Below are 22,880 nucleotides of genomic sequence, written 5' to 3'. Positions count from 1 at the left end.
CAAAACAACAATCCACGGGCACTCAAAAATCATGGCAATAGAAATTATAGAAATTTCAAAATGTTTACTCAGCCCTGTGTTTGCACATGCAGAAACTCGCATATTCCATGATCACTAAATTATAGAATTTCTAAGACCAAATTATCGAATTTACCGAACAACAAAGCATAAGTTGGCTTTGATACCACATGTGAGAAATCGAAAATAGTGGAAGAAATTAGCATACCTCATGCCATTGTTGTTCAAGTAATCTGTAGAGGAAAAATTATTGCAAAATGAAGAATCATGCATGAAGGAGTACTTCAAATATATGGCCTTCTAATTAAAAACCCTTTGATAGGAAATACAGGCTTTGACGAATGCTAAACTAATTAAGGAGTAAGGACCTTTTCAAATTGAACTTCCCTTTTTTGTTTTTTCGGAGAAATAATTTGACTTAGTTTTCTAGTTATACTCCTTCCATCACGAAGTATGTTTGTTCAAAAGAGACATACTAAATCCAACAACAATTATTAGTGTCGGATAACAAAAAGACTCTTAAATCCTAATAGGATGAATTTTTATATCTAGTTATTATTATTAATAACTAAAATAAATCTGACTAATAAATTAATAATTAAGTAAAGAGTAAAATTCTCAACAAAAAAAACGTAAATAGTAAAGGATACAAAAGTGAAACTATACTATTTAGTTAATAATTACCACACACAGCACTGAGCATACAATAAGAGTCTTTGCCAGCACACGTAAACTAGAACCACTTTAGTTGTTTGGTTGGTAGGTTCTAAACTGATGTCTAAATTCAGTTCATTTTTGTTTTTACTCTTTAGTTGGTGGCAGTTTTAGGAATATTTTTTAGGAGAGTCGTTCAAATTCCCGTTGAAGAGGTTGACAAGGACCCCTTTGTAAATAATATCTTCTTATTTTATCTTGATCATTAAGATCATAAGATGAGATATTTCACAACCTATGATTAGAACGAAGATTTTTCAAGCCAACACGAGTTCTTTGAGATAATAAATTATAAGTAGAAAATGAATCTTGAGATATGTGTGATTTCCTTATTAAAAATTCATCCATAGTACAACAAGATAATAAAGGATAAACTATAAGTTTATTAAGCAAATTGTTTCTTAGTATATTGAAGATATTAAATTTTGGAAATCATCTATTCTTTCTTACTATAATAAAGTTATTAATTATTATTGTTAAGTGAACTTTAATTATTATTGCTTAGAATATTTTAATTTATTATTTATTAGTTTTTGTCTTTTCTCTTTTCAATTATTTTAATTATTTAACCATTCAACTCAACTTTGATAACTTATTAGTCTTTATAACTCATTAATTTTTTTTTTTTTTTGTCTTTTGTATTACTCTATTAAGAATTCAACACAATAATAGTTCCTGCTTTCACTACCTTACACTTAATTATTTTTTAGTGTTAGTTGTTTACACTTTACTGACCACTTAATTTTTTTTCCTGAAATTTAAAATCAAAAAATAATTAAATTTTTTTTGTTGGATTTGCTATTATTTTATTATCAGATTTTAGATCAAATTGGTTTGTTAATGATTTTTCTTTTTGTTTAAAAAGACTAAGATAAATGTTAGTGTTGAATTGATTTGTTATTGGGTTTCTTCCAGGGGTTCAATTTTTCAATTTAGGGTGATCAAAACAAAAACTTTAAAATATTATATGTTAAAAAAAAAAAAAAAAAAAAGATTCCCCAAGTCAGGGGGTTCAAATGAACCCCCTAAACACTATGTGATGCTGACACTGTCTTTGGCAATAAACAAATAAACACAAAAAGAGCAAGAGAGAGAGAGATACATGGTGGTTTCAGTTTGCACTGGAGAACAGAAGCCTGAAGCCGAGTTGACGACCATGAGCTAACAACAAGGAGACTGGCAGCGCAAGAGTGTAACAAAGACATTTGTTTTGTTTTGATTTTATTTTTAATGTTGATCTTTGGTGATTTGGAACGTGGGAGAATTTTTATTTTTTTTATAGCATTTAGATGGCCAAGGGGCTGAGTAATGGGTCATCTTATGGGTATTTTGTTTTTTGGTTTTATTTTTTTACCAATTTAATTGTTGGGTTTTTCTGGATTACTTAAAATTTTGATGGGCCAATTATAGATGTTTAGGATCTAAATTTTAGATTTTGATAGGTCAAATTCAACCAAAAAAAAAAAAAGAGTAAGCCAGATTCTAACTAAAATTTGAGGGGGGCCAGTAAGGAAATTTTTGTTTAAGTTAGTGATTTTGCTGCATACTTGGGTCAGTGTTAGAAGAAAATTCAAAAAGCTAGGGGCTCCAACGTGGCTCTGCCACTGGAGGCTCATCTTTTCTTTGTAAATGAATACTAACGATTGTGGAAACTTCATGCACCTTATTTAGGACTTTTTTTTTCTTTTTATAAACGATTGTAGAAACGGAAAAGATTCCAACATACGAATTGGATGTAGCAAGATCCTTAAATTGAGTCTCATCAAACTCAGTTGTTGCAGTGCTTGTGCGTGGTGTCTTGGAGCATAATGCACCTCAGACCAGCCATAATATATTATAACCCCATCTGTGATGGTCAAGAACTTTAGGCCACTAATCCACAGACAATTGAAACTGGCATGCCTAGGATTTGGTCCTAAGCATGCCTAGCTATATGCATATGATGAATTAATGCATCAGAAAATGTATGCAAACAACCTTCTAACCAAGACTTATACATTAAAACTCCAGGTACTGAAATCATGGTACATTGCTCAAACAAGCTTTCCACTACTTCACCTTTGTAGTAGAATTACAAGCCAAAAGGAGAAATTAATGTATGATCACTACAGCTAATATCCTTTTAACTGGTGACCAACTTAACCAAAGTGTTGAAATCTTTAGTAGAGCTACCATCACGTGCAACAGCTTCCAATGCAGACTTGTTGAAAGCTTCCGCTTTCTCTCTCATTTCCTTCCCTTGTTCACTAGACAAAGTTTGTTCCAAGGCCTTCACCATTCCATCTTTAGTAAAAACCCCACCTTCTAGACCTACACCAACGCCCCAAGACGCCTCTACGGTTCGCATGTTCAGTCTCTGGTCTCCGAAAAAAGGCCTACAAATCATTGGCACGCCGGCGATAACACTTTCCAAAACAGAATTCCATCCACAATGTGTCACAAACACCCCAACTGAACGATGTCCTAAGACTAGCATTTGGGGAGCCCATGGAACTATTTTTCCTTGTGTTCTTGTCCTTTCTATAAACCCCTTTGGCAAACTTTCCTCAAAGCTCCTAAGTGACCAAAGAAATGGAAACCCACTTGCCTCTAGTGCTTCTGCCAGTGCTGCTTGCTCAGGAGGTGGAAGTGTTATCACACTTCCAAAGCTAATGTATGCCACAGAATCGGTTTTATGCTTGTCCAACCACTCCAAGCAACCGTGCTCATCAGAGCAGATTGTTTGTGGACATGTTAGTAGGAATGGACCAATATTGAGAAACTCGTGGAATCTTTGCTTGAGTATATTCACAATATCAAGGTCTATCTCTTCATAGGAGTTTATGGCAACCGCAGTTGCATGTGGCAGCATTAATCCCATATTGTGTAACATCATAGAAAAGGGGGTTGATATGTTTATTATCACTCCTTCAGGTAAATCGACTGCACGCATTGATGAAGAAAATCCTGGAATGATTTCAAGGGTTTGGTCTTCACTGCCTGCAATAAGGAAAAACATTTTCTTAATCAGATGAATACAAAAAATAGTAGAAAAAATTTCTGATTTATTAAACCATTGAATGCTAGCAAACTACAAGCATTTTTCTTTTTCCCTTTAAATGTCACTAATCTCCTGATTGAATACTAAGTCTTATATCCAATTTTTTGTGTTTTATTTTATACTTCACCAATTTTAACTTCTTATGTATACCATGATTGATGGAACACAAAAAGTAAGACAGAAAATTTGTATTCCTTATTATCCTAACTATGTACTTTGATATCATAGTTATATTAATCAAAAAACTATATTTTTGAATTTGATCACGTTTTTTTTTTTGTTGTATTAAGACCAACTAGTATGTAGTCTCATGCATATACACGGGTACAATTAAAAACAATCACAATTATATGATTTATATCTTATACATTTTTTTTAAAAGATGTTCAAATTATATATGGTATTAGCTTACATTTTTTTTAAACTATACATTTCTAAAATATGTAATGGTTTCTCATTATATTTATATATATATATATATATATATATATATATATAATTTAATTGGTTTAGACTCTTTGGTTTTTGCACCTAATAATTCACTTATCACAAAAATTAAAATTTTATATGGACATGTGGCGGAAAATTGAACTCCAATTGAAATTCAATTTAGAATTATATTAAATTTGGACTCTTTGATTTTTACACTCAATAATTTACTTGGTACAAAATAAAATAAAAAATAAAAAAAGTTTGAGACACGTGGCGCAAAATCGAGAATTCAATTAAAATCTAATTTGATTTTTTCTGAGTTTTGACTATTAATATATATATATATATATATAAATAGATAGATAGATTCTCTCTAGTCCCAAAAAAAAAAAAAAAAAAAAGACTGATTGTCAAAAAAATAAATCAATAAGACCATATGAATAAATTTAATTGAGAAACTGAAGAAAATACACCATGAAATTTTTAAAAAGATTTGATTTTTTTTTTCTTTCAGATTACATTCCCACTAAGTAATGTTGTGTTACCTATCAAAAATAATAATTTAGTAAGGATAAAATTTAGTCATAGTTGATTAGGTGCATTAATCAATAAAACACAAATAATGCTTGTTTTACTAAAACATTTTTTAATATAAGCAAGTGATATCTCAGCCTTTAACTAGACTATTCCACTCCATACTCTTAAAATACCTTCAAAATCTCATGGACCAATATTGTGGTAGATTGAACTTAGAATCTCCAAATATGCATCACACCTCATACCAATGAGCCCACCATCTAAGTACCTCATGGGGTATAAAAATAATTAAATTCATTATAATTTTGCATTTGGATTTAATTAAAAAATCCTAATGAAATTTATTTAAAGAATTGGAGTAATTTTGGAACCACAAATTATTCCACATCTATTTTGTCACAACTCTGACATGACAAATTGTGAATGGTTAACCATCACTTACACATAAACTCACTATTTTTTCTTCACCAATTACACTCTGCCATGTTAAAATTATGACAAGAAGTTGTAAAAAAATTTGTAATCCTAAATTTTTTCAAAGAACTTAACCAAAGTTTTGCCTTAATAATAATGTTGTGTAAAGAGACATACATCTACAATCTATAATCTATTAATATTGTGTCACATAAAACTTTAATTAAATTAAATTTAATTTATATTCTATATTTAAACTTTCATCAGTTACAATTTTAGTACATCATAGTTTCTTTAAGTTGTACAATATATATATTTTCATATTTAAACACAATCATTAAATGATACCTAATAATAATCATATAATTCTATGTATAAACACATTCATAATAACACATAACAATCATGTAGTCAAAAAAAAGAAAAAAAAAAAAAGGTGAGAAAAAAAAAATTTATTTGAAACTTACATCATTCAAGAAATGCTTACCACTATCTTACACCAAAAAAAAATTATTTGAAACTTACACCAAAAAAAAAAAAAAATGCTTACCACTATCTCCAAGTCTTTTGCGGATGACATCTGTGTCAACATGAACCAGAAGTGAGCGAGGTCCAGCAGTCCAAAGTGGAACCCAATTCACATCCATTTCTTCAGCCATTTTTCCAGCGAACCCAAAAAATGCATCACTCATTATACAGCTTATCTCTCTCTGTCTCTCTCTCACAGCTACTTCCATCACGCTCTTATAGTTCTCTGGCATGGCCTTTAAAAACAGCATCACCGGCTCGATCGGATTATTAAAGCTGCACGTATAACCCTCAGGCAACCCATCATACACGTCGTAAGGCTTTATGTTATTCAAGCCCTCGTTGGAGAAGTCAGAGTTGTTGGAGTTGGAAGTGCAGAAGAATGAGAAATACACGTTCGGGGCTGTGGCTGCGATTCTGCTTACAAGGCTCAGAAGTGGGGCTGCATGAGTGCCGAACGGGAATGCCAAAACCGCGACGTGTTTTTCACCTGCATTGGTGGTCTCTGACATAATTGGTTTAGTTAATTAGATTGGCGCAAAAGGCTAGCTGTTAATTGGGTCTTTTTAATAGTTCGATAGGTATAACGAGGGAGGGGGATCTGAACATCTCCAATGAAAACATAAAAAGATGTCAATTGGGACATTAAATTCTTGGTGCTAATTGGATTTATTTTGTTTTTAATTTTCAAGGAAAAAAAAAAAGAATGTTTTGTTTAGTTAAAGTGGAGAAGGGGTAGATTGCATAGGCTAAATGTATAAGTGAAAGGTTGTTGAGGGTTAATAGGGCCCATATAATACTTTTACTAATTATTGAGATGATAAATTTTTATTGGTTCTTATTTAGAAATACTATTTATACCATATTTTTACTGATTAATAACCACTCATTATATCAGCGATTTGTAAAAAAGTTTTTGACTCTAAACTTATTCATATATAATAGGGCGGATGAGTGGCTTTTGGCCACAAAAGTCTACGCTATTTTAGTTAAATTGCATGGGAGTGATGCTTATGCTATAACCTATATTTATTCATCTATTATTAGAGTGTTCTAAATTTGGAAAATATTAAAGTTACAAATTATTTTACAAATTCTTTTACAATATGTAAATAAGTGGTTATTAGTAAGTAAAAAGTAATATAGTGGTGGGTTTAGAAAAGAATTTACTTCATCAATAATTTGTAAAAATGTTGTAAAATATTTTGTGACTATAGCATTACTATGAACAAAGTCAACAAACTATATATTTTTCAAGTTTTATTATCAAGGTGCATGTGAGTCATACAAGATCTTTTTTCCCTTGCATTTGGGTTTGGAACTTATCTGTGCATTTGGGTATGGAACAAAGTCAACCCTTGGTGCAATGGTCAATCCACAAGTATAAGTACTTGTGGAATGTGGGGGGTAAGGGTCGGGATTCAAATCTCCAGGAATGAACTTTACACACATTTACACTTAGATTACGCTAGAGTAGAATTCTATCTTGTAAAAAAAAAAAATATATATATATATATATATATTATGTTAATGATAATCACACTTGGTTGTCCATTGTCACATCATTTAGTAAGCTTTTGGTAAAATTAGTAGCTCACTTTTGTATTTTCTTTATTTGTATTTTGTGAATAATAAATAAAAACTCGATCGTTTGCGTAAATAAAAAAATAAAAATAAAATAAAAAAACTGTTTATGCTTTGGGCCTCTAAGTTGGTCCGTCTTAGTTTTCTTTTATGTGTAATCAATCAAAGCCCAGGAAAAAGCTCAGTAGGGCTTATAAGGTGATTTTCAAACCCATATTTTCCATGAAGAAATATGTCCCACCTTTCGTCCTTTTGATCAAGCCCAAATCATGAACTGAATTAAATTTTGATAAGAGAGATCCAATTTAATTTCTTCTAAACAATGCTCCACTGCTTCTTTCCAAACAAAATCCAAGGCAAAATAAATTTCACTTTTGTCGTTCCAATAATAACTCGGACAAATTCACTTTTTGCATGCTTCAAAGAATAAAATTGATCTTATTGAATCACTTGTATGTACTGTTACTTTCATTTTTTTTTTTTTAATACAACTTTCATTATTATTATCATGTCATTTTTATGGGAAAAAAATTTATTTTCTCCCTTGTAGTTCACCGTCCTTTTATCTTTAAACCAACTAATTTCTTCCTTTATATTGGAGAAATTAGCAAATACTCTCAATCCGTTATTTTTTTCAATTAAATCCAATGGAATCACAATGAAATGCAATCCAAGAAACAACATTGCAATTCTTAACTTTTTCTCTACCCTATGGTATACAACTAATGTATATTGTTAGATTTAAATTTAACTAAGAAAGTAACTGATTGAAAGTATTTGCTTATTTCCCGAACATAGAAGGAGAAATTAGTTGGTTTAAAAAATAAGGGTAGAATTGTAAACTACCCTAAACATAAACAGGGAAAATTTTCCTCTATTTTTATTAGAGAAATGTTATGTCCACAACATTTTTACAATATTTTCATAACAAATCTTAAATGACAAGTTGTTATTGGTTGTTATTGTTGGGCAAAAAAGTAATCTCAGTAGTAGGTTCAAATTTGAACTAGTAACAATTAATCACGTATAATTTGTTGTGAAAATGTTTTGGATGTAGCACTTCTCTTTTTATTATCACTTGCTTGTCAAATGATATACTTTTATGCCAACATTTCTTAAAAAGTAAAAATTGTTATTTTAAAGTAAAGTTTAGAAAAATTCCAATTATATTTTAAATTAGAGTCTAAATTTTTTTTTTCTTTCAAAGTGTTCATTTGAATTTCTTAATTTTGGTGCACTACTCACCTAGGAAAATCCACTTTATTATTACTATTTCAATCCCAATACAATATCATTACTCCAACTGTTCTTGAAAGAAGAGCAGCATTCAACATCCCCTCTTATTTTTTTGGAAATTAATAAATGAAGTTTTATTGAACCTTAAAATCTCAAACAGAGTTCATTTATATAAGTGGCAGCTACCTTGGGTGGAATGGTCTTCATCTGGGTCACATGATCTCAAACAGAGTTCATTTGAAGGTTGTTTAAATAGCTTTAGATATTTTTTTAGTAAAATTTTCTATTGTTTAACAAATGTAATACGTTTATTTATATTTTAATTTAATATTAAATTAATTATAATATCATTATGGTTCAACCTCAATCAAACCTTAGTCCGACTTTAAAAACCTTGAACCTCTCTTCTTTCCGGATCATTAAAACAGTTTAGTTTTAAAAACCATGATTTCATTTTATATTCCAATAATCATAACTTTTTATGTATTCTTTTTTACTTTTCTTATCAAATAACAAAATTGAAAAATTGAAAAAAAAATATCAAAAAAAATAGAGTACTATTGGTGGAATATAAAATTACAAAAAATTAGACAAATGGTTTCTATTCATCATTGTTGAATACTCTAAAAGATTATTAATGTCTAGAATCTCTAGAAACTCCTTTTATTTTTTGTTTTTCATTTATTAGAAAGAAATGTCTAGATACTCTGTGCCCTGATTAATTTGACTCTATACATACCATTGCTGGAATGATGCCATATTAATTGGTCTCACCTAGCTCTTTATGGTAGTTGAATCGAGAGAATAGACTCTTCAATTAGATTCCTCCAAGCATAAGATGGGTAGAGCCCATCTTTACTTTCATGAAACATGACTATCAGAAATATTTTGCTTTTAAAAACATCCTATCTCCTTTTTTGGCATGCTGGTGTGTGTGTCGTTATTTTTCTCATGTTTTTAGGTTTGTCAATCAAGCTGTTCATGACATAATTAGACGTGCTTCTTTGCGTAAGGTGAAGGAAACTATTCCCATCTCCTTCATTCTACTCTATGTGGTTTGTTTACAAGAATAGACCTCAATATTCCGTTTTAATAAAGATATCTTATTCCAAAATAAAAAATAATAATGATAAGTGCACAGATAAGTTCCAAACCCAAATGCAAGGGAAAAAAGGTCTTGTATGACTCACATGCACCTTGATAATAAAACTTGAAAAATATATAGTGTGATTATTTTCTTAGCTTTTGTCCTAAGAATTACCCTTCTTCTTCTTCGTCAAAAGATTTGTGATTTAGTAAGAACTTAACTTGGTTCAAATCTCTCTAGACCGACGTCCACTATTTAAAAAGAGAATTCAACTCTCTCTTGGAGGAGTGGGATGGTAGTTTCAAATCGACCATGGATACATGATCCAAATTGACCCAACCAAATAAAGCATGTGTCACCTATTTCATGAAGTAGATGTTTATGTTTTAAAAAAAAGTAATATATATGTTCTTCAGCCTTATTTAGTGTTGTATTATTAATTTATGTTTCTATGTTCTAAATTTTGAATTGTTTATGATTTATAATTGCTCTTGATATGCTCCAATAGTAGGTTATGTAATTAGAACTTGATATGTAATGGTTTAGGGCAGATGGAGAGATGGTTATGAGTTTTTATCTAGGGTTTAAAGGCTCTCTCACACCCTTTAGATGGAAACTAAGTCTACTAAATTCATGGAAAATGAGAGTATATATAGTGAGGATATGGACTGGTACATGAGAGAGAAAATAACTAAATGCTCTTGAAGATTTTTGTATGCCTGAAGAGAAGTGCGAAATGGGGGGCAAATTTATTGCATAACAGAATTTCCAAACTTAATTTCATACCACAAACTCGCCTCATTGCCGGTCTCGTATGCGTGAAAATGTGAAACAACAACTTCCACTAACCTCCTCCCTAAAATTACATTTTTGCTCATTAGTCATTTAGTCTACATTCCTCGAATTACTTCTCTCTTTTTTCTATTTTCTCATTTCCTCCCTATTTCAAACATATATGAGAGCAAGTATTTTCATTTTTCTTTTCTTTTCTGTTCTCTCAATTCCAACCAAACAAAGTGTGATTAAAAGAAGGAGAGTAGTTGATTACTTGATTCCACCCACTGATCATGTGGTTGGGCTCCGTTGATTTAGGTAATATTAACTATCCCCACGAATTTCGGCGTTAATAAAGACGAACACAATTTTCACTTTGACTTGTACAACAAATTTAATACTCCATTTCTCCCTCACCAAATAATATAAATCTCATATCTAACAACCAAATGGAATCTTGGGGCTATGAATGTGATGAGATGTCCATCCAAATTAGACTCAGCTACCATGCCCCACCAAAAGCATTGACCAGCCTAAGCTTATGAATAAAGTTTCTCTCCAAACTACCCTTCAAACTTATCATATATTTTTATATTAAGTGTAAAATTTGAAAATTTAACCGTTGGATTGCATGTTCTTATTATATCCTTCATGCTTGCAAAATTTCAAGAAGATCAAAGATCAATTGCTATGTCATCAAATAAATATTAAAATTTCAAGTTTTTGTAATCTAAAATTGTGTATAAAAAATAAGTTCGTTGATCACATCGTAAATAAAATTCGATTTGAACGAAATTTGATATACATGTTAAGAATATAAGGATCATGAAATTCAACGATTAGATTTTCAAAATTCACTCCCGAAAAAGAGATATATGATAAGTTGGATTTCCCTGTCTGCAACCAAAACATGAGACATAGATATGAGAACTTTTAGCAAGTGTAATAAATTCTCGATTCCAACTAAACAAATCAACTATATATATATATATATATATAAATGGTCCAAAAAAAAGATTTCATAGAAAAAATACAAATTTTTAAAAGTAAAGAGTTAAATAAAAAATTGAATTGAACTTGAAGGTTAAAATATAAAAAGCTAAAATGAAAACAAATCAAATATGCACGGTCAAAATGAAATTTTTAAAACATAAAATTTTAAAATGAAAAAAAATCCCAAACTTTTTAAGGTCCAAAATATACTTTAATTCTTTTCTTCTTCTTTTTTAGTTTAAAATTGATGCATCAATTTGTAAGGCATGTGTAGTAAAATTTATTGTAACTTTAGCATTATTATAATATTATATTATGATTTTAGTGATGGTAGCTACTAGGGACGGAGCCAAGACTTAAGGTTAGAAGGGGCGGCTTCATTGTTGGTTATATGCAGCGATTCTAGCCTCTGGCTCTGTTGCTTAACAGCTAATAGTTATTTATTTATTTATTTATGTTTTTTATGTGTGCGTCTAGGTATAAACAAAATTATTTGGTTTAAAATTTGTTGTTAAAGGGCCAGGTTGTTTGTTTTTGGTAAAATTGGTTAATTGAACTTAATTGTTTTTAGCTATATTATTGGTAATTTTTGTTGTTGGGTAATTTTTTGGATTTGTTTATTTTGTTTTAGATCTTAAATCTAGCCTTTAAAAGGAGGAAAATGCTAAAGTTGCAAACTTTTTTACAAATTGTTAATGTGGTAAGTGGTTATTAATAAGTAAAAATGCGATGTAAGTGATGGGCCTAGATGCAAACCAATAAGAGTTTACTACCTCAACAATTTGTAAAAATATTGTAAAAAAGTTTGTAGCTATAGTAGTTGTGGGGCCCAACAATTCGTGGACCAGGCCCATTCACCCTTAGAGAGTCCGAGGGCCCAATCCGAGGAGAATTGTAGCCCAAGCTCCATGACGCAGAGCACAGACCAATTTTGGGAGGCAGCCGAGGACAGTCTAGTCCTCGGCAGGCCCATAATCCCCCCAGAATAAAGGGACAAATTCGGGAGGAAATCCAAAATACCTTGGGGCGATTACCCTAAATACCCTTCTGGATAAGGCCCAATGCCTGACAGAACCGTACTCTGCAGCTTTATCAAGTCATCCCCAACAATTCCGGGATTAGACTGATGGGACCAATGTCAGTATTTGTAAAGACTGACCCTACACGTGGACGAAGGACATCGAACGCACGCTAGTATAAAAGGAGAAGTAAGTGAATCTAGTAGAGGGGGGAGGAAAGGAGAAAGACTTCATGAATAAGATCGCCGGAACGATCCATGCAGAGAATAGAGAAGGTCCTCCGTTGGACAGCCGGAAAGGACCACAAGGGTCCTCGGATCAAGTCCGAGGATCCCATTCTCAGAAGTGGCAGCACGGCGGGGCTTTAAACGTTTAGGCCCAGTCCACTTTCCACAGGGACCTCTCTGAAATCCAGACCGGACCATCGTCCCGTGACCAAGCCCAAGCTTTTCAAGCCCACTCTCTACAAATTGTATTGTGAGGGATCTCTCCCGCGTGAACCCAAAAATGTCACTGGGCCGCGCAGGAATCGTGTCCTTACAATTGGCGCCGTCTGTGGGGAAGCATGCGCGCTTGGCGCAGGTGGCGGTGGAGTCAACTCTCTACTAAGCAAAAATTCACGGAGCTTCCGCCGTCTCTTTTGACGTGCAGCTGTTGTTCCGACATAAACTTCTGCTAGGGGCTACTCCTTGCAGCGCCCATGGCGTAGGCCGCCCTAGGGGCTCTTGGCCTCAAGCCGGCTCTCCCCGCCCTGATCTAGGGGCTTACATCCGAAAAACAAACAAATACAAAAAACAAATCTCATAAACTTTGGACAGAACCAAGGTCTTGCATGGTCCTCGGACTCAAACCTATGGGGAAACCAAGTACAAGAGATCAATATCAAAAGTTTTGGACAGAACCAAGGCCTTGCATGGTCCACGGACTCAAGCCTGTGGGGAAACCAAACACAAAAAACAAATCTCAAACTTTGGACAGAACCAAGGTCTTGCATGGTCCTCGGACTCAAACCTATGGGGAAACCAAGTACAAGAGATCAATATCAAAAGTTTTGGACAGAACCAAGGCCTTGCATGGTCCACGGACTCAAGCCTGTGGGGAAACCAAGTACAAGAGATCAATATCAAAAGTTTTGGACAGAACCAAGGCCTTGCATGGTCCACGGACTCAAGCCTGTGGGAAACCAAACACGAAAAACAAATCTCATAAACTTTGGACAGAACCAAGGTCTTGCATGGTCCTCGGACTCAAACCTATGGGGAAACCAAGTACAAGAGATCAATATCAAAAGTTTTGGACAGAACCAAGGCCTTGCATGGTCCACGGACTCAAGCCTGTGGGGAAACCAAACACGAAAAACAAATCTCATACACTTTGGACAGAACCAAGGTCTCGCATGGTCCTCGGACTCAAACCTATGGGGAAACCAAGTACAAGAGATCAATATCAAAAGTTTTGGACAGAACCAAGGCCTTGCATGGTCCACGGACTCAAGCCTGTGGGGAAACCAAACACGAAAAACAAATCTCATAAACTCTGGACAGAACCAAGGTCTTGCATGGTCCTCGGACTCAAACCTATGGGGAAACCAAGTGCAAGAGATAAATATCACGAGTTGTGGACAGAACCAAGGTCTTGTATGGTCTTCGGACTCAAACCTATGGGAAAACCAACTACTCGTAAGGAAAAACTACATTACGTAGAATTTGGATTCATCTGAGGAAAGCTCTCCACTCGCCATTGGGTCAGTTCCCAAATTGCGGGGATTCGCAAGTCTGCTCTTATATCTGCAGCACCAAGGGAATCGACGCGACGTAGGGCAATACGTCCTCTGAGAAACGATTTGAGTTCTTTACCCTCCGTCAACTCCTCGGACGGTACTCATATTTATCACAGAATATTCAATTGTTATCTTTGCTAGTTTCCTGAGTTAAACTTGCTATGAATTATTGCCGTAATGTTTGGTAGTGTTGGTACATTAGAATTGATTGGATTATGTTTCAAAACTTCCTGCTCTAAGTATCATTGAAGAAACAAACACAGGGAGCACACCCTTCCACAAAATAATGTTGCCAAAAGAGCAGTATTCAAAATAAGTAGGCAAAATTTCCTTTTTTATTAAAACAAAGAAACAGTACAGCATACAACAGAAGCTGAAATCAACTTGTGATAAAACTTGCTACATGATAGAAAGGAAAGTTGCAAGAAAGCAAGAGAAGGCCGAGGAGGTAGCACAGACGAGAGGTTGGCTACTGCTTCGAGGCCTTGTCCCTTCCCCCATGCTTTCGCATGCCCATAGCTCCGGCAGCAAAGGAGCCCAACTTGAGCCTCACGCCGCAGTGGGAGGATGCAGGTAGCACAGAGGAGAGGTTGGCTACTGCCTCAAGACCTCGTTTCATCCTCTACGCTTTCACGTGCCCGAAACTCAGGCAGCAAAAGAACCTGACCTCAGGCTAACACCATCTACAAAGAAGGTGCAGGGAGCCGGAAGTTGGGGAGCCCCCGCAGAAATTTGCCGGCTACAAGGTAGACAGTGCTGATGGTGGAAATTCCTTCTTCGGACATACCAAAAATCTGGCATGACCAGAACCTGCTTCGGATTTTGACTAAAAGCGTGGGAAACACCCTCTCCCCTCTGTCATAAGGGAATATCTCTTTGAATCTACGCCTTCGTTGCCCGTATATCACTCTTCTGAGCCTTAGGAGAACGTGGCGCCTTTGCGGCGGAGAGAGTTTTTCTTCCCCGACCCTCGTCTCAAACATGACTTACTGCGGAAGGGAGCTGAAGGAGGAGACTAAGGAGCTGGTGCCTAGGCAAAGAAACTTGCTCTCTTATTTATTTGAGGAGATAGGGTGGTGGCATTTAATTAGCGCAGCTTCCCAAGGAACGCTACAGACAAAACGTCTCCAGCTCGACTTCCAACAAACCTCTGCAACGACAAGACTAAAGGAGCCTCGTGGAGGTGCACCTCGAACATCGGGACACCCAAAAGTGCCGCGTGGCCAAAGACTATGGAAATATCTCCTGATCTGTGGGCCTAGAAAATTCGCGGCCCATGCCCCTGCTACATGATAGCCCACGGACTACGGCCCACGCCGGGTAATAACTAATGCCAGGGACAACCTCCTGCCCGGCTGCGTACGGGGTACCTAAGGAGAGGGAATGAAACAGAACCAAGGCCTTGCATGGTCCTCGGACTCAAGCCTATGGGGAAACCAGGTATAAAAACTATTATTATTACAAGTTTTGGACTGAACCAAGGCCTTGCATGGTCCTCGGACTCAAGCCTATGGGGAAACCAGGTATAAAAACTATTATTATTACAAGTTTTGGACTGAACCAAGGCCTTGCATGGTCCTCGGACTCAAGCCTATGGGGAAACCAAGTATAAAAACTATTATTATTATAAGTTTTGGACTGAACCAAGGCCTTGCATGGTCCTCGGACTCAAGCCTATGGGGAAACCAAGTATAAAAACTATTATTATTACAAGTTTTGAACTGAACCAAGGCCTTGCATGGTCCTCGGACTCAAGCCTATGGGGAAACCAAGTATAAAAACTATTATTATTACGAGTTTTGGACTGAACCAAGGCCTTGCATGGTCCTCGGACTCAAGCCTATGGGGAAACCAAGTATAAAAACTATTATTATTACGAGTTTTGGATAGAGTCAAGGCCTTGCATGGTCCTCGGACCCAAACACGGCATCAAACCTCCAGTTCTCTCCTCGGCTAGCATGGTAATTATTACTTTTCACTGGTCGGCCTTATTGGGCCAAACACTTATATTAAAGTTATGGCAACATCTTTTTATTATCAAGTATTTTGGTCTTAGTTGTCATCGGTTTTAGATACTTTCTCATTGAGCCGAGCAGCGTTTACCAATATACAAAAACATAAACGGAATATGCAAAATGAAATAGTAAACACTTTTATTAATATAAGAGATTATTACAATGTACGAAAAAGGGCTCAAACAAGCCTATACAAAAGAAGAACTGCTAAAGCAACGATAACACTCGCAGTACAGAGAAGTAAACAGTCAGGCTTCTTCTAAACTCATCTTCAAGGTCTCTTCAGTCTCTGTCTCAACATTGCTCATATCGTGACAAGAACCTCCTTCGGAAAAGGATGAAGAACAAGGGAGAAGAACTGAAGGAGAAGGAAGAAGAATTGAAGGAGAAGGAAGAAGAATTGAAGAAGATGGAGGAGATGAATGAGGAAGATGGAGGACATGAGTAAAGAAGGAGGAGAAGAAGAGAGTAGGGATGAAAAGAAAGAAAAGGAACAAAAGAGGGAAAAGGGAAGGCACCAAGACGGAACTGGTGCTGGGAAGACTATAAGAAGAAGGTGGAGGAGGGCACCGAGGAGCAAAAGAGGGAGAAGCAGAAGCACTTAGCCCCTGCCTCAGCCCTGACTCCTAACACGTTGGTGCCATATTAGGTACGCTCATGAGGAGCCGGGTGGTGCTGATATTGGGTATTCTCGACTCAGTCACGCCAAGAGTTCGGCGTGATGAGCCCCTGCTTCGGATTTTGGCTAAAAGAGAGGCGGGACGGATCTTAAGTCTGCGCCACCCTTGCCCTGATCGAGCCATTTCAAGTTTTATCAGAATATGGTGTCTAGAGGAGGGGCATGATTTCTTCATCATTTGTCGTGATCTCATAAGAAGGGAAGGGGGTTAGTACGAAAGTGATGGCCTCCTGCTTGCCTACTTATAGGAAGAGCAGAACGGATGGCATTAAATGTATTCAACTTTCCCAAAGAATCTGAAGAAAAAAGAGGCGTCCGTTTCACTTCTCCACCTTATCAAATGAGCCGCCGGATATAAATGAGCCTCGTTAAGGGGATTCATTAAGGGCGCGTCTGGGACATCCAAGCGGCAGGAGCAGATTCCGAGCGGATTAAAAGGAATCCCTCAAAAACCGCCTAACTTCCTGGGAAACCGCTCACATAAATGCGGGATCAAGCTAAATGGGCCATATTAAGGGCCCGGGTTTGCCAAAACCCTCCTTTCCAATCCGGAATTCGGATAGAAGGGTTTTGAGGGGCTATTGTGGGGCCCAACAATTCGTGGACCAGGCCCATTCACCCTTAGAGAGTCCGAGGGCCCAATCCGAGGAGAATTGTAGCCCAAGCTCCATGACGCAGAGCACAGACCAATTTTGGGAGGCAGCCGAGGACAGTCTAGTCCTCGGCAGGCCCATAATCCCCCAGAATAAAGGGACAAATTCGGGAGGAAATCCAAAATACCTTGGGGCGATTACCCTAAATACCCTTCTGGATAAGGCCCAATGCCTGACAGAACCGTACTCTGCAGCTTTATCAAGTCATCCCCAACAATTCCGGGATTAGACTGATGGGACCAATGTCAGTATTTGTAAAGACTGACCCTACACGTGGACGAAGGACATCGAACGCACGCTAGTATAAAAGGAGAAGTAAGTGAATCTAGTGGGGGGGGAGAAAAAGAGAAAGACTTCATGAATAAGATCGCCGGAACGATCCATGCAGAGAATAGAGAAGGTCCTCCGTTGGACAGCCGGAAAGGACCACAAGGGTCCTCGGATCAAGTCCGAGGAGCCCATTCTCAGAAGTGGCAGCACGGCGGGGCTTTAAACGTTTAGGCCCAGTCCACTTTCCACAGGGACCTCTCTGAAATCCAGACCGGACCATCGTCCCGTGACCAAGCCCAAGCTTTTCAAGCCCACTCTCTACAAATTGTATTGTGAGGGATCTCTCCCGCGTGAACCCAAAAATGTCACTGGGCCGCGCAGGAATCGTGTCCTTACAAGTATAATTTTTTTTTCCAAGTTGAGGGTGACCACCCTCAATTATACATGGCGCCACCCCTGAAGCTTTGGCCATCCCTAGCTGACTCATATAATTTGTGAGCAACTCTATTATAATTAAATTGTAGATGAACATGAACCAAGGGAGTCAATTTTGTACCTAAGGCTGTTTCAGTTTGGTTAGGGGAACGGAATATGTTAGTACTGATTAATACCGATGTACCGTTTCGAGACTACTGCTATTTATATATTTCTATACTTAAATATATATTTGTATTATTTATGTAATTATGAATTTATGAAATTTTATGTTTATCAACATAAATTTTAAAATCAACATATTTTATAAGCCAACATATTAGCTTCAGTACATTAATTAATATATTAGATTAAATGAAATGTTTTTGAATGATTTTTTTTCAATATATATATTAGATACAAGCTTATAGCCGAAATAAGCAGGTACAACCTAGAATTTTTTCTAGTACGTTTTGGAGGAGTATCAGTACCAATTTAATGGTTGGTATGGTATATTTACCTAGTACTTATATGGTATTGACTTCCTTGACATGAACCTGTTCTAGCTTTGATCGGACGGCCACAATTACAGAACTTAACAAAATAAATCTTCAAATTTAAAACCGAAAACTTAATCCATTCAAAGTATGACATAAATTCTACAGGCTATCATACACTTAGACCATAAGTTACCATCATTTAGACTACAGCAGCTAATTCTATTCAAAAGGATGAAAATATTAAGACACTTTATATAATACGTTTGCATGTTCATAAAACTTACTTTAAATTCGGTTACATGGTTCATACTGTAAACTAAATTTCCAACTTGAATACCAAATTGTAAACTAAATATTTGATTCTGAAAATGACATGGTTCATACTGCACAATTTTTTTTTAAAATTATTAATTAAATAAAGTTCAAGTGATTTAATTACTGGCATAAATTGGAGAGTGTAGCCCCTTTGCGAATATAGGAGCTTTGAACTTGAGAGTTTTAACTATTTTTTTATTGTTAAAAAAAGAAAAAGAAAAAGTAAAAGGAAATCAATGGTAAGCACAAGTTCACAGGATTTTTTTTTCGAAGTGAGTAGTGATAGAGAGTAGGGATAATTCAAATTTTACTATATAACCTTTATAAATTCATGTCACACAAAACAAAACAAAAAAAATGTTACCGTTTATATTACGTTATTGAAATCCATCAATTACATTCATTGTTATGTCAATTTTTTAACTCATTGTAATAAAATATAGAGTGGCTTTAGCATTAAGGATAGCATATGTATAATGCAGGCACCTTGTATGAGTTTCGATGATGAGATTGCCTACTCCAAATTTGTCTTGGTCATGTGAGTTGAAAAGTAGTAAAGATAGAAGTGGTTAAAGAATATTAAGAAGAAGAAAAATAAAAAGTCATTAAAAAAATAAATAATCGATAAAACTTAGATATAATTTCTTAGTTAAATGCAATTCATTTTCTTAATTAAATTCAAATGCATAAGCAAATTTAATTTAATTTTCCTTTTAAAAAAATACATTTTATACTGTACTAGTCAATATAGATTATAGACATATTTCAATTTAAGCACATTGAAAAGCAGCATTTAAGTTTTGTCTATAAATAATAATAAGCTAGGAAGACCAACCAAATTTATCACTTTCTTTATCTTTTTCTTCTTCTTCTATCCTTTTTGGCATAAAATGAATTAAAAATAGTGTAAGTTGAGAGTAATCAACGCATTAACAATTTGATTTAATTTCATTAAATCAGATTTGCAATATAACAAAGCTGACCATAAGCTCAAGCTGAACTGAAGTCTATTGAAACCTATCTTCCATGGTTCAGGTGAAGACTGGATAGCTTGATGTTGTCAACTTGATGTTGATTGATGCTATCCAATACTCAATGGATTACACTCTGAAGTTAAGATAAACATTTGAATTTTGAAACCCAGGCATATACGATCCAGCATATTCTTGAAATGCAGCCACAACTATCACATTCGTACCAAGCTTTGAATCCATCTAATTATTGGGTCAACAATAGTAATTATCAACCGTTCTATTTAATTTAGGCAGACAAAGTCACAGAGAAACTTTCCACCAAAATATTAAGTTACAAACAACCCCTTGAAGAAATACAGACACATCCAATCAGTTGAATACACACGATGTGTTCAGTTAGTTCAGAGCTGATCAATTCTGGACAGAGATGAGAGATGATGTACAGTGTTAGAACAAAAAACAGGTTTAGTACACCTACTAATTCAATCTATCGGTTGTTAAGATTGGTTGTGCCGTAGTAACATAGAATTGTAATATATTTTCATTGAACTGGTCTAATTTGTTGAAAATTCAAGGCATGGGGTAGTAGTTAAAGAATAATTTGGCAATCAAAAAGAAAATTGGTAATATTGGAAGACTGAACAAGTCTACATATCATTCACTTATGGAAAACCATAGACCTATTCAATGTGTCTTATCTATAAATAGACATGGTTTCCATGCAACATTTCTCATCCCTCACCCGAAGCAAAAATATATAGAACAGAAGATAGAGTTAGCCTGAAATATGAGGAAAGCTTACATTTTAACTGTTGCCCTCTTCGCTGTGGCATTCTCTCTTGCCTTTGCATCTGACCCCGATCCCCTGCAGGACTTTTGTGTTGCACTTAAGGACTACTCGGACTCCAAATCAGCCGGTACATACTTTTCTTTTTCTTTTTCAAGTTTTTGCATTATTTTTGTCATGTGAAGAATCTACACTAACCGGAATATTAATGGAAGAAATATTATTAGCTAATTGGCCTTACTATTTTCTGCATTGAATTCTTGAGCATTCTTTTTAAAGTGTCCATAACAAAAATTCCTTTATGCAGTATTCGTTAATGGAAAGTTTTGCAAGGATCCAAAGCTGGTCAAAGCTGAAGATTTCTTCTTTGAGGGATTGAACATTGCTGGGAACACAGATAATAAAGTTGGGTCAAACGTCACTACTGTGAACGTAGACATGTTAGCAGGCCTCAATACTCTTGGCGTATCCTTGGCTCGAATTGACTTTGCACCATATGGAGAAAATCCTCCCCATACTCACCCTCGTGGCACTGAAATTCTAGTAGTCGCGGAGGGTACTCTCTTTGTTGGTTTTGTAACATCCAACACAGAGAATCGCCTCTTCACCAAAACTCTAAATAAGGGGGATGTGTTTGTCTTTCCAATTGGTCTCATTCACTTCCAATTAAACGTGGGAAAAACGAAAGCAATTGCCATTTCTGCTTTCAGCAGCCAAAATGCAGGCGTAATCACAATAGCAGATGCTGTCTTTGGATCCAATCCTCCCATTAATCCTGATGTTCTCACCAAGGCCTTCCAACTCGACAAAAATGTGGTTGAAGAGCTTCAGAAAAAATTTGAAGTTGACAATTATTAGAAAAAAAATGTTTGTAAGTGCCCTGAAGCACTAGTCATTTAGCTATGTTTATCCCCTTGCAATCATAACTAGAATAAAATAAAACGATTGCTTATATATGTAATTCTTTTTTAATTTGGAGGATTTGGGATATAAAAATAATGTTGGGTTTAGTACCCCTTATTTGTCAATTTGTCTATTATTTTATGCAGTAAAACCATTATTTACTAAATTTAAAAAAAGGAAAAAATATGCATAATATTTTAAGATACATTTTATTTAAGGTAGACTGAAACTCAACTACATTTAAATGAAAAAAGCCTACCAAAAAAATAGGCAAAATTACATAAATTGAATATTTCCATTTTCAGCTCACATGGTGTATCCCAAGCTAGCTTTGGCCATCCCTAGCTGGCTCACGTAATTTGTGAGCAACACTATTATAATTAAATTGTAGATGAACCTGTTCATGTACAATTTAATTATAATAGTGTTGTATAATAATTAAATTGTAGACCAGGTTCATGTACATGAACCTGGTCCAGCCTGAATGGACAGCCACAGTAGTTACAGAAATTAACAAAATAAATCTTCAAATTTAAAACTGAGGACTTAATCCATTCAAAGTAAGACATAAAATCTACATGCTATCATACACTCAGACACATAAAACAAATTAACAGATAATTACTCTACAGCGGCAGCACCTAATTGCTGCATACAAGTATGCAGCAAAACCTTTTCTATTCATTTGTTTGTTCACTTTTTGACGGAACTAATACCAGCCCTCTCAGTGATAAAACTTACTTTAAAATCTGTTACATGTTTGTGTTGGCCCTTGGCTTGTAATGCCTCGTTAATCAACAATTTTTACTGGGTCTTGTTTACGTGAATAGAAAGATTATACATGGATAAAAACATATCGAGAAGACTAAGTCATAATTTCTTGGAATTCAAGTTTGAAGATAAAGACACGTGTTTAACAACTTTTATCTTGGTGATAGAAGTCTCTAAAATAGAAATGAGATTAGAATTTGTTGTTCCTGGATTAGAAGAAATACGTGGAGCTCAAGAAAATTATTATGAGATATTATGTGTTTTCATCATGAGAAGAAGAATAAAATTGTCTGCATGTCCAAGGGGTTGGAACTCTCATCATTAGCCTAATCTTTGTCATGTGCTTCAATTTTCCATGCTGTCGTACGACACATAGTGCCGCATTAAATTTCTTTATATATGACTTAATTTCCATCTTGAATACCAAATTGTAAACTAAATAT

General features: G+C 35.2%; 2 protein-coding genes across 2 annotated transcripts; one reads left to right on the top strand and one right to left on the bottom strand.

Moving 5' to 3' along the window:
- Positions 1-2,722: 2,722 nt before the first annotated feature.
- LOC115973485 (flavonoid 3-O-glucosyltransferase-like) lies at positions 2,723-6,452 on the bottom strand. Its single transcript, XM_031093747.1, has 2 exons — positions 5,706-6,452; positions 2,723-3,711 (listed from the first exon to the last, which is right to left on the bottom strand). The coding sequence occupies exons 1-2, from the start codon at positions 6,193-6,195 to the stop codon at positions 2,855-2,857; spliced, it is 1,347 nt and encodes a 448-aa protein (XP_030949607.1). The 5' UTR covers positions 6,196-6,452; the 3' UTR covers positions 2,723-2,854.
- A 14,249-nt stretch (positions 6,453-20,701) lies between these two features.
- On the top strand, positions 20,702-21,788 carry LOC115973484 (germin-like protein subfamily 1 member 14). The gene is made up of 2 exons (XM_031093746.1): positions 20,702-20,893; positions 21,071-21,788. The coding sequence occupies exons 1-2, from the start codon at positions 20,764-20,766 to the stop codon at positions 21,619-21,621; spliced, it is 681 nt and encodes a 226-aa protein (XP_030949606.1). The 5' UTR covers positions 20,702-20,763; the 3' UTR covers positions 21,622-21,788.
- Positions 21,789-22,880: the final 1,092 nt, after the last annotated feature.

Source organism: Quercus lobata, unplaced genomic scaffold (assembly GCF_001633185.2).
Source record: "Quercus lobata isolate SW786 unplaced genomic scaffold, ValleyOak3.0 Primary Assembly Scq3eQI_1961, whole genome shotgun sequence".
In the NCBI taxonomy this organism is placed as follows: Eukaryota; Viridiplantae; Streptophyta; class Magnoliopsida; order Fagales; family Fagaceae; genus Quercus; species Quercus lobata.
This window is presented reverse-complemented; position numbering and strand designations above follow the sequence as displayed.

Bases quoted from the DNA above. Each gene is read 5' to 3' on its own strand.
- LOC115973485 (XM_031093747.1), bottom strand. From the start codon at position 6,195: ATGTCAGAGACCACCAATGCAGGTGAAAAACACGTCGCGGTTTTGGCA. The intron at 3,712-5,705 runs GTAAGCATTTTT...TCCTTATTGCAG, and splicing joins CAAAAGACTTGGAGATAGTG to GCAGTGAAGACCAAACCCTT.
- LOC115973484 (XM_031093746.1), top strand. From the start codon at position 20,764: ATGAGGAAAGCTTACATTTTAACTGTTGCCCTCTTCGCTGTGGCATTC. The intron at 20,894-21,070 runs GTACATACTTTT...TCCTTTATGCAG, and splicing joins CTCGGACTCCAAATCAGCCG to TATTCGTTAATGGAAAGTTT.